The 14,421-nt window shown below is 32.9% G+C and overlaps 1 protein-coding gene across 2 annotated transcripts in view; it reads right to left on the bottom strand.

The window, feature by feature from the left end:
• Positions 1-13,369, bottom strand: part of LOC145989386 (uncharacterized) — a 72,626-nt gene extending 59,257 nt beyond the window's left edge. The window contains exons 1-3 of one of the 2 annotated variants that reach the window (XM_083124728.1): positions 13,201-13,369; positions 12,219-12,311; positions 9,049-9,106 (exon numbers count right to left, since the gene is read on the bottom strand). Coding sequence is in view for 1 of the 2 variants with exons in the window: in XM_083124727.1 (XP_082980853.1) it covers positions 9,058-9,106; positions 12,219-12,290 (121 nt within the window). In the remaining variant the exon portion in view is untranslated. The remainder of the gene's footprint in view (positions 1-9,048; positions 9,107-12,218; positions 12,312-13,200) is intronic. The other variant, XM_083124727.1, reaches the window with a different exon arrangement.
• Positions 13,370-14,421: the final 1,052 nt, after the last annotated feature.

The following is a 14,421-nucleotide window of genomic DNA, read 5'->3' as shown; positions in this document are numbered from 1 at the left end:
TATTCTCCACGTTTACTCAAATAACACAATTCAAATGTGTTTTCAATTAAATTTTGTACACACGAAGTGTGTTTCGTCAAGTTTTACCCTTTATTTTTCAATTTTATGCTTATTTTACCAAAGTAAGACCTCTTAGTCTATTCAAGAAAGAGTTTTCAATTATATTTTGGATGCAAAAGTATGTTTTGGCAAGTTCTACCCTTTTATTTTACAAGTTTAGGCTTATTATTACTCAAATAACAACGAAAGTTTGTTTATTTTAGAGTTTTCTGAGTATTTTGTTACTGTTGTACTAGGTAAAAGTTTTCTAAATATATCAGATAGGGCTCTGTATATTTTTGTTTTTGCTATTTTGGAGATGATGCGATGAGATCAGCACCACTCTTCCTTCATCTGCTTTTTTATTTTATGTACCCTAATATTATTTTGAGGCTTAGTGAATTCTAGAGCCTATTTATGCAGGAGAGAGGGCTTGAAAATTTTGATCTCAGATAACCCACAACTATTTGTCAGAGTATTTTAAAGGATATTTTATACTTATTATGGGCCACTAGAATATCTAAGCTTGCTTAATTTTAATGCCTGTAACGCTGTTATTGTATTTCTAGCTAAGGCTTACTGGATAAAGTACACGAAATGTTTAACATTTCGACTATTTGCCAAATTTTTAGTGTAACAAAAATTATTGTGTGTCTATAAAGACTGAAATCCTTTTACCGAGGGGTCCACAACTGGACGCTTACCAACATTGTTTATTTTCTTTTTTAAATATAACCATTTATCAATATATTGACAATTCACAGGACAAGACGAAGTTCACAGACGACTGACTATATGAACCATAGGTCCACTTGCTAAACTTTTTTCTATGCTAGAAGAATAATTTAGCCTTTTTCAAGGTATTTTTGAAGTATTACTGGTGTTTTGGGTGCATCAACACTTGGGTTATTTCCATTTGGTTTATTATACGAGACTACAATCACTATCTGAACACTGAAATCCTCAGATTGAAACTAAAAGCTTAGGCTGTAACTAGGGACTTAGTATGTATATCGACAATTTATAGGACAACACGAACCTTACAAAGGATTGTAGGTGACGTAGGACCAGACGCCAGAGCTTTGTTAATCTTCAAGAAGCATTTACAGCTAATATTACGAGGAAATGAGGTTGATTTTTACTGTTTCACAAGGAGGCTATTTTTTACACAACCAATATTTGCTTTTTCAAGTAACTACATGTACCAGAAGTACTTACAGGCCAACTCTAACTAGACTTCGACTTATTCTATATCAGGTGCTAAATTTATAAAGAACTATGATTGTGTATATTTCTGAGGAAGTACGCAAAAGCAGATTACCCGATTAAAGTATCTGAAAAACAGATTTTTCTATGTAAGTATATTTTTATTGACTGGATTATTTAACAGATCAAACAGGACGACTGCAAAATTCATTAAATGTAGTTCTATAGTATAGGTGGTTTCAGAGATATAAAAAAACAAATATAAGATTTCGCTTTTTTTTGCTTCTGAGGCTAATCGCGACGCTAAGGGTAAATGGCGAGGAAATGTAACGGAGGAGAAACAGTCCCAAAAGTTATGGGCTGCATGTAAGTTAATACCACAGAGATATTACAGTAGGTGTAGGTTCTACCACCAGAACTTTTCTATCATAATAATAATGGTTATGCTGTACTGTTAGCTAAAGATGCTGATATTTGAGAAACTTAAAAGCTTATTTGCAAAATTTTAAGATAAATAATAATCTGTTAGACTGTAAACATATTTTATATCCATTCTGCGCAAGATCCGATGACAAAATTTAAAAATTGTAATCGCCCAGACAGGGACTCGAACCCTGGACAGATAGGTTAAAAGCCTAACGCTATACCAACTAAGCTATCTGGGCACAAGGTATTCTTTTTTGAAAAGTTAGTTATGTTAAGAAATATATTGAAACATTTGAGAACACTCTTGGTCTGGTTCGACAGAGAAGGAGACAACATTTCCAAATTTTTACAGACTGGGTGTATTTTTCCACTATAGAGGCCTTCACTATATGTAATTCGAAACGCTAAAGTTCAGCTAGCTTCCAAAATTGAGGCAAAGATTGTGTTTGACGAGATTAACAAGTTACAATTATATCCAGTTACGGACAAATAAAGCTAAAACTCTCAGATTTACTGTACTAGCCAAGTTTTAGTAACATTTTCTTCACTTTAGTACAAATACCAAAGAAATAGGTATATTTTATTTATAATTTGACAAAATGTACTAGTATTTAATTCACAAAGTTAGGTAAAAAACAGTATTTTTTTAAAAATATTGTTACTGCCTTCAAATTTTATGTTATTTAGCCACTAACAACTGGTTTACACTGTTTGGCATCCTTTAAATAGGAAAATAAGGAATTTTTTGTTTAGTATTTTTACTACTTTATATTTATTTAAGAAAACAATTCTACAGTTTAACTTAATTTTTAACAAATTGTTACTAATTTATATATCAAAGTTATGTTATTTAGAGTGTATGAAGGCGTATAAAGTTAATATTTGCACTTATCAGCGCAACTAACAATTATATTTTACACACAAAAGATAATGTTTACAGTTAAATTACTTGAATCAGAGAATAATATTTTACAGTAATTGATTCATTCAGCACTAGTCAGTACTTTTATGCATCAGAAAGTTTTCTTAATTTTCTATTATGCATGCTATTTTGTGCTATTCTTAAAATGTATTTCTAAGGCAAACTGGTTTAATTTTCTGCTTATAATGGAAAGTTGACATAGTTTTCGCACAATCCTTTGTACATTTGTTATATTCACTACTTACAATTCAAATATTATGCTTATTTAATGTATAACTAACTAACTCTCTAGCCTTCTTAAACCCGAAGGTTCATGGCTGCAGCAACACATGCCTCTCATCTGTTCCTGTCCTAAGCAAGATCTATATACTCCTTTCCATCCCTACCAATTTCCTTTAGGTCCATCTCTACATTATCCCTACATTTTGTTTTGGTCTTCCTATTGGTCTTTTACCATCAGGTTTCCCAACAAGAATCCTGTATATTTTTTTTCCTCTCCCATTTGTACCACATGATCTACACATCTAAGTCTTCTTGATTTAATTATTCTAATAATATCTGGACATGAATACAAATTATGTACTTCTAAATTATGTAATCTTCTCCACTCATCTGCCTCCTCATCTGTTTTAGGCCCAAATATTTTCCTAAGGATCTTATTTTCAAATACTCTCAATTTATGTTCCTAGCTTATACTGTAGTTATTATATCTTTTTCTATCAGCTTATTTTGAAATTAATATTATTAGGTATAGTCTTTGATTTATAACTATATTGCTTTTTTATCAATTTATCTAAGAGTACACACAGACAAACACATGTGTACACACTTTTATGTACATAGATATGCCTTTTTTCAATATTTTAGTATGAAGATTGCACTTTAGCTATTCAAGCAAGGGTAGGAAAGGTAGGATTTCTGAGAATTTGTTGCAGGATTTTGTTGTCCAAGTATAGATGAGAACTGAGCTGAGAGACTGTTTTGAACCTTTTCATGAGAGTTTGCATGTGAACTGTATTCAAATTGACCACTATTGACTGTGCATGCTTCTAAGTTTTGCTGTTATTTTACATCAAGTCTGTGAGACTGCAGACAGTTTTCCCTTTTCAAGTAGTTTTTATTGATTGTATTTGTATATGTTTTGGGGACTTAGCAGTTTTATGTTATGAGGCAGTTTGTTGTAGAATATTTTTACCGGATTGTTTTGAGATATTGAGTGTCTGCTGTTTTACTTGTAATTATTTTCCTTCTTGTGTTTTGTATTTGACTATATTTTGTCCAAGTTCGTAGTATTTAGAATAATTGTTATTGACTTGTAGATGTAGGGAGTAATAATCCTTTGCAAGATGCCCTATACTTGTCTGAACATTATTCTTAGTGTTCACTTTTGAAGCCTTAGTATTCTGGTAGTATTATTAATGTAGAGGTAAATTAGGCTGAAATGTAGGCATTTTTCTGATAAATTAGACTCACTTAGTTGTTTCAGCAGGTAGAAGTTGCATGACGGTTTACTGCTGATGATGTTAATTTGCTCTTCTTATGTACTACGTATGATGTAGCTTATTTGAGTAATTGGAAATATACTACTGAAAAAAAGATTGCTTGTCTATCTTATTCCTATGTTGTTGAGTTTGTCCATAAGCAAGCCATATTTTTACTCTATCCTATGCCTTGGAAGAATCTAGATATATTGTGTTTGTAGTTTTATGTTTCTCTAAGGTTTCAGCTATGTAGTTTTTTAAACTGTGCTATGGGTGTGACTATTGATTTCTCTTTCTGGATGCCATGTTGGTTTCTGTGTATTCCTCTTGCTGCTTGAATTTGACTTAGGTTGTTTGCTTTTTTTCTTAGATCTTTATATGTTTATTTGTTCAGTATTTTTTATTTGTTTGAATTTTAATTATTTTAATTTTACATTAACTAACATATTTTACTTTAACAACAAAAGAATTTAGTCTAGTATAAAAACTTCTTCTAACAAAAATGTACTATTATAACTTTTAATTTTAGAAAATTGTATTTTTAAAACTTTAACTTTGAAAACTTGATTTTTAATTACTTTAATTTTACATTAACTAACAAATTTTACATTAACAACAAAATAATTTGCCCTAGTATAAAAACTTCTACTAACAAAAATATACTATTATAACTTTTAATTTTAGAAAATTGTATTTTTAAAATTTTAACTTTGAAAAATTGAATTTTAACACTTTGACTTTAACAATGTACTTTGAATTTTTTATGTAAAATATCTACGTCACCTACAATCCTTTGTAAGGTTCGTGTTGTCCTATAAATTGTCGATATACATACTAAGTCCCTAGTTACAGCCTAAGCTTTTAGTTTCAATCTGAGGATTTCAGTGTTCAGATAGTGATTGTAGTCTCGTATAATAAACCAAATGGAAATAACCCAAGTGTTGATGCACCCAAAACACCAGTAATACTTCAAAAATACCTTGAAAAAGGCTAAATTATTCTTCTAGCATAGAAAAAAGTTTAGCAAGTGGACCTATGGTTCATATAGTCAGTCGTCTGTGAACTTCGTCTTGTCCTGTGAATTGTCAATATATTGATAAATGGTTATATTTAAAAAAGAAAATAAACAATGTTGGTAAGCGTCCAGTTGTGGACCCCTCGGTAAAAGGATTTCAGTCTTTATAGACACACAATAATTTTTGTTACACTAAAAATTTGGCAAATAGTCGAAATGTTAAACATTTCGTGTACTTTATCCAGTAAGCCTTAGCTAGAAATACAATAACAGCGTTACAGGCATTAAAATTAAGCAAGCTTAGATATTCTAGTGGCCCATAATAAGTATAAAATATCCTTTAAAATACTCTGACAAATAGTTGTGGGTTATCTGAGATCAAAATTTTCAAGCCCTCTCTCCTGCATAAATAGGCTCTAGAATTCACTAAGCCTCAAAATAATATTAGGGTACATAAAATAAAAAAGCAGATGAAGGAAGAGTGGTGCTGATCTCATCGCATCATCTCCAAAATAGCAAAAACAAAAATATACAGAGCCCTATCTGATATATTTAGAAAACTTTTACCTAGTACAACAGTAACAAAATACTCAGAAAACTCTAAAATAAACAAACTTTCGTTGTTATTTGAGTAATAATAAGCCTAAACTTGTAAAATAAAAGGGTAGAACTTGCCAAAACATACTTTTGCATCCAAAATATAATTGAAAACTCTTTCTTGAATAGACTAAGAGGTCTTACTTTGGTAAAATAAGCATAAAATTGAAAAATAAAGGGTAAAACTTGACGAAACACACTTCGTGTGTACAAAATTTAATTGAAAACACATTTGAATTGTGTTATTTGAGTAAACGTGGAGAATAATCCTGTAAACTTGGAAAAAAATCTCTCTCTCTCTCTCTCTCTCTCTCTCTCTCTCTCTCTCTGTGTATGTGTGTGTGTGTGTCTGTGTAAGTGTGTGTGTGTGTGTGTGTGTGTGTGTGTGTGTGTGTGTGTCTGTGCAAGTGTGTAAGTGTGTGTGTGTGTCCAAAATGTAATAAAAAACACGTTCAAATCGTGTTATTTGAGTAAATATTAGAATAAACTTGTGAAATAAACAGATAAAAGTTGAGAACACACACTTTGTGTGTCGAAAATATACCTAAAACTCTTTCCTGAATAGTATAAATAGTGTTATTTAGGTAAAAATAGGTATAAAATTTTAAAATAATAAGTTAAAAAGTTGTAAAAATATCTTTGTGAGTCCAAAATTTAATAAAAATTGTTGCCTGAACAGCTGAAATTGTGTTATTTGAGTAATAATAAGCCTAATAAACAGATAGAAGTTGAGAACAAACACTTAGTGTGTCGAAAATGTAACTAAAAGTCTTTCCTGAATAGTACAAATAGTGTTATTTTTGTAAAAAAATTAATATCAAGTTGTAAAATAATAAGTTAAAAGTTGAAAAATTGTCTTTGTGAGTCCAAAATTTAATAAAAAATATTGCCTGAATAGTATAAATAGTGTTATTTTGGTAAAAAATTAACATAAAATTGTAAAATAATAAGTTAAAAGTTGACTAAGCGCACTTTATGTATCGAAAATGTAACTAAAAATGTTGCCTGAATAGTATAAATAGTGTTATTTTGGTAAAAAATTAACATAAAATTGTAAAATAATAAATTAAAAGTTGAAAAAATGTCTTTGCGAGTCTAAAATTTAATAAAAAATGTTGCCTGAATAGTACAAATAGTGTTATTTTTGTAAAAATAAGGATAAGCTGTGAAAATGTTTGACATAAAGTCAAAGTTTGGTAAAAAATAAACTCAAAATTAAGTTAAATAGCACACAGTAACATACATTTACTACCTAAATCAATAATCAAAGGGTCCTAGGTTCGTTACCCCGTGATAAAAGCAAATGGTGAAAACTGTAGGCCCCGTCCCTAATAGCTCTCCCTTCTTCATAGTACAGATAAAAAACCCTGCGCTAAAGCGTCCTGTGCCTTGGAGGCAAACCTGAGCGGAATATTAATTGGCGGCGGAAACCGCATAGCTTCAGAGATTTGAACCTTGCTGCGCATTCTCAGACATCCTTTGTTGTCTGATTGAATCCCTCCCCTGCCCTACAGTATTGCATAGCTTTCCCCTGTTCTTGCGTACTGGTTAACCTTGAAAAAACCGGTTCTGAAAACCTACCGACGCGTTCTCTGATTGGTCAATCAGGTTCTTCCTTTGTTCTGACGTTCTGACGTCATTTGACCTTGAACGCACACTCCCTAAATTCCTTTCTCCTCTACCTGCGCGGAATATTAATTCTTTCTCTCTGTCTACCTTCACAGCCGAGTCGAGATTCGGAGACAGTATTCTGTCTAGCGTGTGAAACCATCGTGTTTCATAATATAATGCAATTATTACATAGTACTAATTAATAATATTACATATCGCGGGTTCGAGTACGGGGACCGTCCTAAATCGTAATTGAACCTGTACCTACAGCCATTACCACCGTTCATAGCGGTTCATAAACCATAGAAAACTTATTTTCAATATTATAAACATTAATTATTATAGTTTCATACATTACATACTTTGCAGTAATGAATATAAAAACATATGCATAGCCTTTAGTACCTCTAATTACCTTCTATATACATATTTTTCATAAAATAAATAAATATATATTCATAAAAAGTTATAAACATGCAAATACATAAATGTAAAGTACTCTAAGTACTTGCTAATGAATTCTAAGTACGTGCAAATTAATTAAAACCCGTGCAAATTAGTTATAAGTACGTGCAAATGAATTGCGAATATTAAATAGCGACAGACGTTGGCGGGGTCAGATACTACTTACGCATTGCTTGTATTGTAGAATTATTTTCCTGTAGTTTACTGTTTTCTTATGCTTGTAATAACCATAAACAACAGGAAAATAATTCTTCAATACAGTCAGGTTCAATAATAACTTTACTCTCTTATGATGAAATTACAGTAAGGAACCATAAATGTACGTAAATCACTCGAACACTAAAAGATTTTACCATCAACAAGTCTTCAATCGCATAATTACAGTCATTTTTGGTTGATAAGGACTATTCGCAAGGATGAAGACATTGTCGAAATATTGAACACATTAATCAGACAGAGCATAATTATTTTTGCAGTAGCTTACACAGCAGGTTACAGCCACTGAGCCACCTGGTGATGGCTAGTAGAGAGCTAAGACCGCTATCGTATCTGTCAGAAGCAGCAAGTGATTTGCTTACATGTATCTTGCCACTGCACCTGTTGCCATTATTGAATACTAGGCCGACAAAATGCTGACGACGCTGATTAACATTTTGATTTTTGATTGAGTGATTGATTTGGAGTTTTAAGTCCACTTTATGCACAGTAAGGCTAATTGGGACTGGACCTACAGTTTAAAGTGGGATCCGAACCACTATGTGCCTCCACCGGGTATCGAACTCTGGACCCCTTGACTACAAGGCGACGACGCTACCACTACGCCATCGGGGAGGCCCGATTAACGTTTTGAATACTCTAAATTTCACTCTTTAGGATTACGCGCGTAATATAGGTATATTTTATTAGTTAACATTGCTTTTATTGTTTAAATGCACGCCCCTGATTGTAGATGATTGAGTTTCTGTTTTAAGTCTACTTTGTGCACAATAGGCTAATCGGGACTGGACAAAGAGTTTAAAGTGGGATCCGAACCACTATATTCCTCCACCAGGTATCGAACCCGGAACCCCTTGTATATAAGTGATTGAAAAAATACAAGTAAGTGCATAACAGAATTTCGAATTCAAACAGTATTTAGATGGGGGGAGGCGAGTTCTCGACGGACTGCACTAGAAATTAATTACACTTAAATACACGAATAACATTATCATACATGTTTATACATACATTTAAAACAATTGATGAACAAATCCAAAGAGCTATAATTGAACGCATATTTTACATACATCACTTACATAGTACCAAACCAACGTCGTCTTTCCTTGGAGGCTGAATTCCAAAATCCTGAAAAAAAAATGAAAAAATAATACACGCTTCAAAACTAAATGTAAGTGAAGAACAGTATGTGAAAACAAAGAAGCATATTTCCATTTGTAGAAATACACACTGCATTATTAACTTCATAATTATAATTGAAATGAGGTACTACTTTTTACATAAATTCTATAAGTATTCACCATATCTGTAAAGCTGAATTTCTTTGGTTATAAGTATTGAATTTTATAATACAATTGTTAATATTTCAAGTTTCTTGATGGATTTTTATTGCTTGATCCACGATAATGGTCTCCGAAGATTCTGGATTCGAATCCCCGAAGAGGTTTGTATGGTCCATTCCACATGTATCTTTATCTATTCCTCATCATCATATAATCATCATTCATCCTTATCGTTGCGACCAACTTGAAGAGATAGAGAACGGAGTTAAATGAAAGAAATGACCACGTTTCAAGAAATCTGTTTCGTTGACGTATTGTAAGACGTTTTAATAAGGAGTGAGCCGATACCCCTTTGAACCGATACACATATGGATACCAAAACTCTTACCGATACCTATACCGATGCTTGAAAATTGTAGTAATTAAAAGTTGTTCAACATCGACACGTTAGTCTACTTTTTGCCACACTCGCATCAACATGGGCTTGTCGATAGTATCTATCGCTGCGATATCACGCGGCATCGGTGAGACGAATGCCCTGTGTTTGATGAAATCCCACAAAAACAAGTCACACGGTGTAAGGTCCGGTGAACTTGGGGACCAAACATTGCACAAAACACTGTGAGTGATGTGGGTGATTTGAGTCACCTAGCGGCAGGAATATGAACCCTCAGCTTAACAGAACATACACGAACAAACTGTTTGAGTTCCTCGTTCATTCTGGACTGGTTTCATTAACGTAAGTTCAATAGTTTACTTGCAATAAATGTCTGTAACTCCTCAAATGAAACACCCGGTATATATAAATAATCTGTGTGTGTATATATGTATGTGTGTGAGTGCATCATATTAAAATTATTAGTAAATTATATTTTCAAGCGCGTCTTTTAAAAATATTTTCTATCTATTATCAAAATTTTCCACCTGGATTTCTGTTACAGGCGGCTGTTCATTATCCTTAGGGGTGACGAACCTCGATTTCTGTCGATGATAATTCTGTCGGAATTTCTAGCTCTGGGGCGCTCTTAGCCAGATGCACCGAGGTCTTTTCTTCCATTTCCGTGACTTGTCAAATACCCCTGTAATTTCGTGATATGCTGGAATCCCCGACACGACAATTTGGACTCGCCGGAACAAAAGGAAAAAGCCAGGAATTGGGTAAAAGTTGCTCCCTCCTCTTCTCCCCAACCTCTCTATGCAGTCGGTCTTCTTAAAATAATCATCCCAATAAGAACCTTTCTGTTTTTAAGAGAAACCGCCCAAGAAAAAAAAGGACGCTAATAAGAAGACTGTGTTATAACATTTTGCTTCGTGAGCCCAAGGGAAGGAGGATTGCGTGATCATTGCAGACGATCTGCGATGGACTCCCTATGGGTTCCATGTATCTTGCCTCAAAGGCGGACTCGTACACTTCCCCCTATTTTTTTTTTCACTCAAAGTATGAGGGTCGACGTTAACATATATTCCACAAAGTGGACGTCTACCCCGTCGGCATCGAATTATGAAAATAATTTGAGCTGCCTTTGACAGAACTATTTTCTTCATTCTTAAAAATCTAATGGGTTATATGGCTAAGTTGGCAGAGAAATTTAATTCATTACATAATTCGTAATAATAACAGCAAGTAGCAGTGCATTTAGTAGAAGGACAAATGGTGTTAAACTTCATTATTATTATTATTATTATTATTATTATTATTATTATCATCATCATCACATACCGACATCTGTGGCGGAGTGGTTATCACAGCGCGCTACGACGCCAGGGGTTCCAGATTCGAATCCCGGTCTGGATTTGGGTGTTCTATGTGAGTGCCCCTTCATCGATTTCTTCATATCGTCACACATCCGTATCATCGCGATTAGCCAAAGGTGACAGAAAAGTGACGCTAAATAACAGAAATAAAAATACTATTTTCATGCAGTTCCTATTTAACTTTAAGATAAGTGTTTTAAGAGGATTTTTCCTTGTATACTTCGAAGTGGGCAAAATGACCATACGTGCCGACGCATTCAAAAATTTTAACTCATCATCATCATCATGAAGTTCCACCTATTAAATAAAAGTATGTTTTGCTTCAAAGTGATGCATGATAATGAGTTCTTCGTCGTAGTACAACAAAGGAAACATTATCATCATTGGTTTAGCTGTATGGAATTCACGCGAAACTCTAGATCCTGCTTAAACTGTTCTGAAATCAAATGTATTAGACCGCAAAACCGGCAAATGGTCTGTTTCAGGTTAATAATCGCAGTAAGTGTATGTACATACACGGACACATTTGGGTTGTCATTACCACATGCACTTGTCAGTAGCTTCATTACAACCCAGAAGTGACGCTGACTGTACCTGGGTCACCATGTACACAGCGTATAGTTATATAACTTCAATACGTTCATCTTTATATTTATTGTTCTTTCATAAATATATATCTTGCGTATTCACGAAGCTGTATGGGTGCTATTAGTTTCAAATTATGAAATATTTTATAGTATCCTGTATACTATAAAATAGGTACTTATTACATGGAGGAATAACAATGCTGAACTTCGCTAACCAGAAAATCAGACTACTTATTGCTATGATCATTGTAATAATATAGTATTGTGAATATTTCAATTGTTTATTCAAAAAACGTGAAAAATTTTGAAACTATTAGCTCTCTTAAGCAAAATTCGAACTTTGACTTTTTCCTGCATGTACTCTATCGCTTGCATTGTAGATTAATTGTTCTTGTAGTTTACGGTTCTTACAAGCATATAAACAAACAAGAATAAATGTATAATGAAGGAAGCGTGTGTTCTTCAGAAATATTACATTGAAAATTGTGTTTTTGTGCTTGTTAGAACCTTAAACTACAAGAGAAAGAGTTGACTTTACTCTCTGTACGATATCGTATGAAAAATGTAACAGTTTATCTCTTACTATAAATAGCATTTAAGTGTAATAAAACATACCACCACGTTAATAGTTGCTGTACACAAAGTGAACATGGACATCAAGGGAACAAACACTAAGAAGAAGTACATAACTTGACACAGAGTGGAAACCTGAAATTTAAAAAAAAAGTGCTTTAGAACTTAGGGTTTATTTTTAGAAATTAAGATTTAGAAGCAACTAATAGAAACAACAAACAACTTGTCAGTGCTCTCTCTGAAAATGGAATTCTTTTACTGCTGCTCTTACTATAGGAAAAACTATTAGCCTATTTGAAACTTAAATTGTATTTCTTATTTTGTGCGTCATATATTCTTGATTCATATAGGATAAACAACATTATAAAAGTGGGATAAAATATATATTTCGTTTGAAAAAATACATGTGGAAATGCCGAAACCAAATCTAAATGGTATAAGAGAATTATACCATTGCTATCTAATATGCTATCTATATAATTATACCATATGCTATCTAATATGACAAGATTTGTATCAAATTCAAATTGAATTGATAAAAATTAACTTTTATTTGATTGGAAGGACGAATTATTAATTGGAAGATAGTCTGCATGTAGGTAAATACTCAACAACAAAATATTTTTAGAAATTCCTTAACACCATATGCACCCATCTTTAAAATTTGTATACTACACTATCCAACATCATTTTCCGAAAAAATGAATATTCAAGGTGGCCTAATTTGAAATATTAACAATACAATTAGATTTTCAGAACATAATACCAAAACATTTTAGGAGCCAAATCAGGAATATCTTAGTTTTTAGGTTAAGTTTGCAATTTAATTATATAAAATTAATAATTTTCCTAAAAATTCAAATACACTTACAGTACTAGTTACATTATCACGTAAAAAAAACATTATAGTTAGAACAACTACGCAGTGAAAAAATATTTTGCACTATTTCTCTTTCATTCAAATTTAATCTTCTTTTTTTGAATATTTGATAATGTGTAGGAAAATGTTCTTATTTTTACTTACCCACTTATGAGATAAAATGTAAATGGTAACATTTTCTGTTTACTTAGTAGAGGTTATATTTAAAGTTACAAAAAATCCAACACGAACACCGCATGATGAAGTTATCTTTGTGGGAGAGTTGCCCAAATTTCTTCTCGCACATAAATTTCGCCATTCACTTTTCCCCTAACCTTACTGTTTCTTTCTGATCGCAACGTGTTGTCAAGAATTGATATTGTTTCACAGCAAGGTGAATTTTCTACAGGTGGAACTATTCCCGATATTCAGCACTATTTGATGACTAACCTGATCATGTCTTCTTACATAACAAGGATTGTGCAAACACTCTGTTTACATGTTGGTCTGGACAGGTCATTTACAGTATTTTGCATAGCAAATGTAGAAAACTTTTTTATGGTTGCGTCAAAATCTCTTTTCCTTAATTTATTCAAAACTATATATTACTCAGAACGTTCAGATAAATTCAGATGGTGTATACATATAGGTAATTCAGTAGCATCCTGATGCTCTATAAACATATACACTTTGTTGAATAGATTTTCTCGGTCGATCGATCACGTGAGTTCTGTAAAGATTTTCAACCTTTCGAGAGCTAACGTCACTTCAGGGTAGAAGTCACTCTCATCTTCTACCCTGAAGATGAAGACGAGAGTGACATTAGCTCTCGAAAGCTTGGAAATCCTTCCAGAACTCATGTGGTCGATAGCCCGAGAGAATGTATTCATCATTCGTCGCCAGCAAAGCTTCGGGACTTACTACAAATTCATTCTGTTACATGTGAAATTGAATCGTTCATTGACTTACTTCCTGCTTTAAGAACCTTTTTGAATTTTTGAAATGAGAAGAAATGAAGTGTCACCTTCGGTTTTTCTGCGTCATCGTTTAATATAACCAAATGATACCTCATGCATCATGAGCTATGCATTCACTTTAGTCCTATATAAAGCGACGTATCGTGTGCACGGGCTCCTGCAGGGAGCGTCAAGAGAGGGCTTTGTGCCCCTCTCACCCCATAAAATGAGGAACTTATTTTTCCCTTCTCTTCTTTCCTTCCTCTCTCTCTTTCTCGTCTCTTTATTTTACTTTTGTCTCCTCTTATCTCTGTATATCCTTCTTTTTCTATACTTCTACTTTCCCTCTCTTTGTACAAAAAAATATATAGCCTACTATAACATCAATTCAGCAAATGTTCTGTCTCTGGTCGTCTGGCTATTAAAGGAG

Source organism: Lepisma saccharinum, chromosome 6 (assembly GCF_977018435.1).
Source record: "Lepisma saccharinum chromosome 6, izLepSacc3.1, whole genome shotgun sequence".
Taxonomy (NCBI): domain Eukaryota; kingdom Metazoa; phylum Arthropoda; class Insecta; order Zygentoma; family Lepismatidae; genus Lepisma; species Lepisma saccharinum.
Note: the sequence above shows the minus strand (reverse complement) of the source record. Positions and strands in the feature narration are given on the sequence as shown.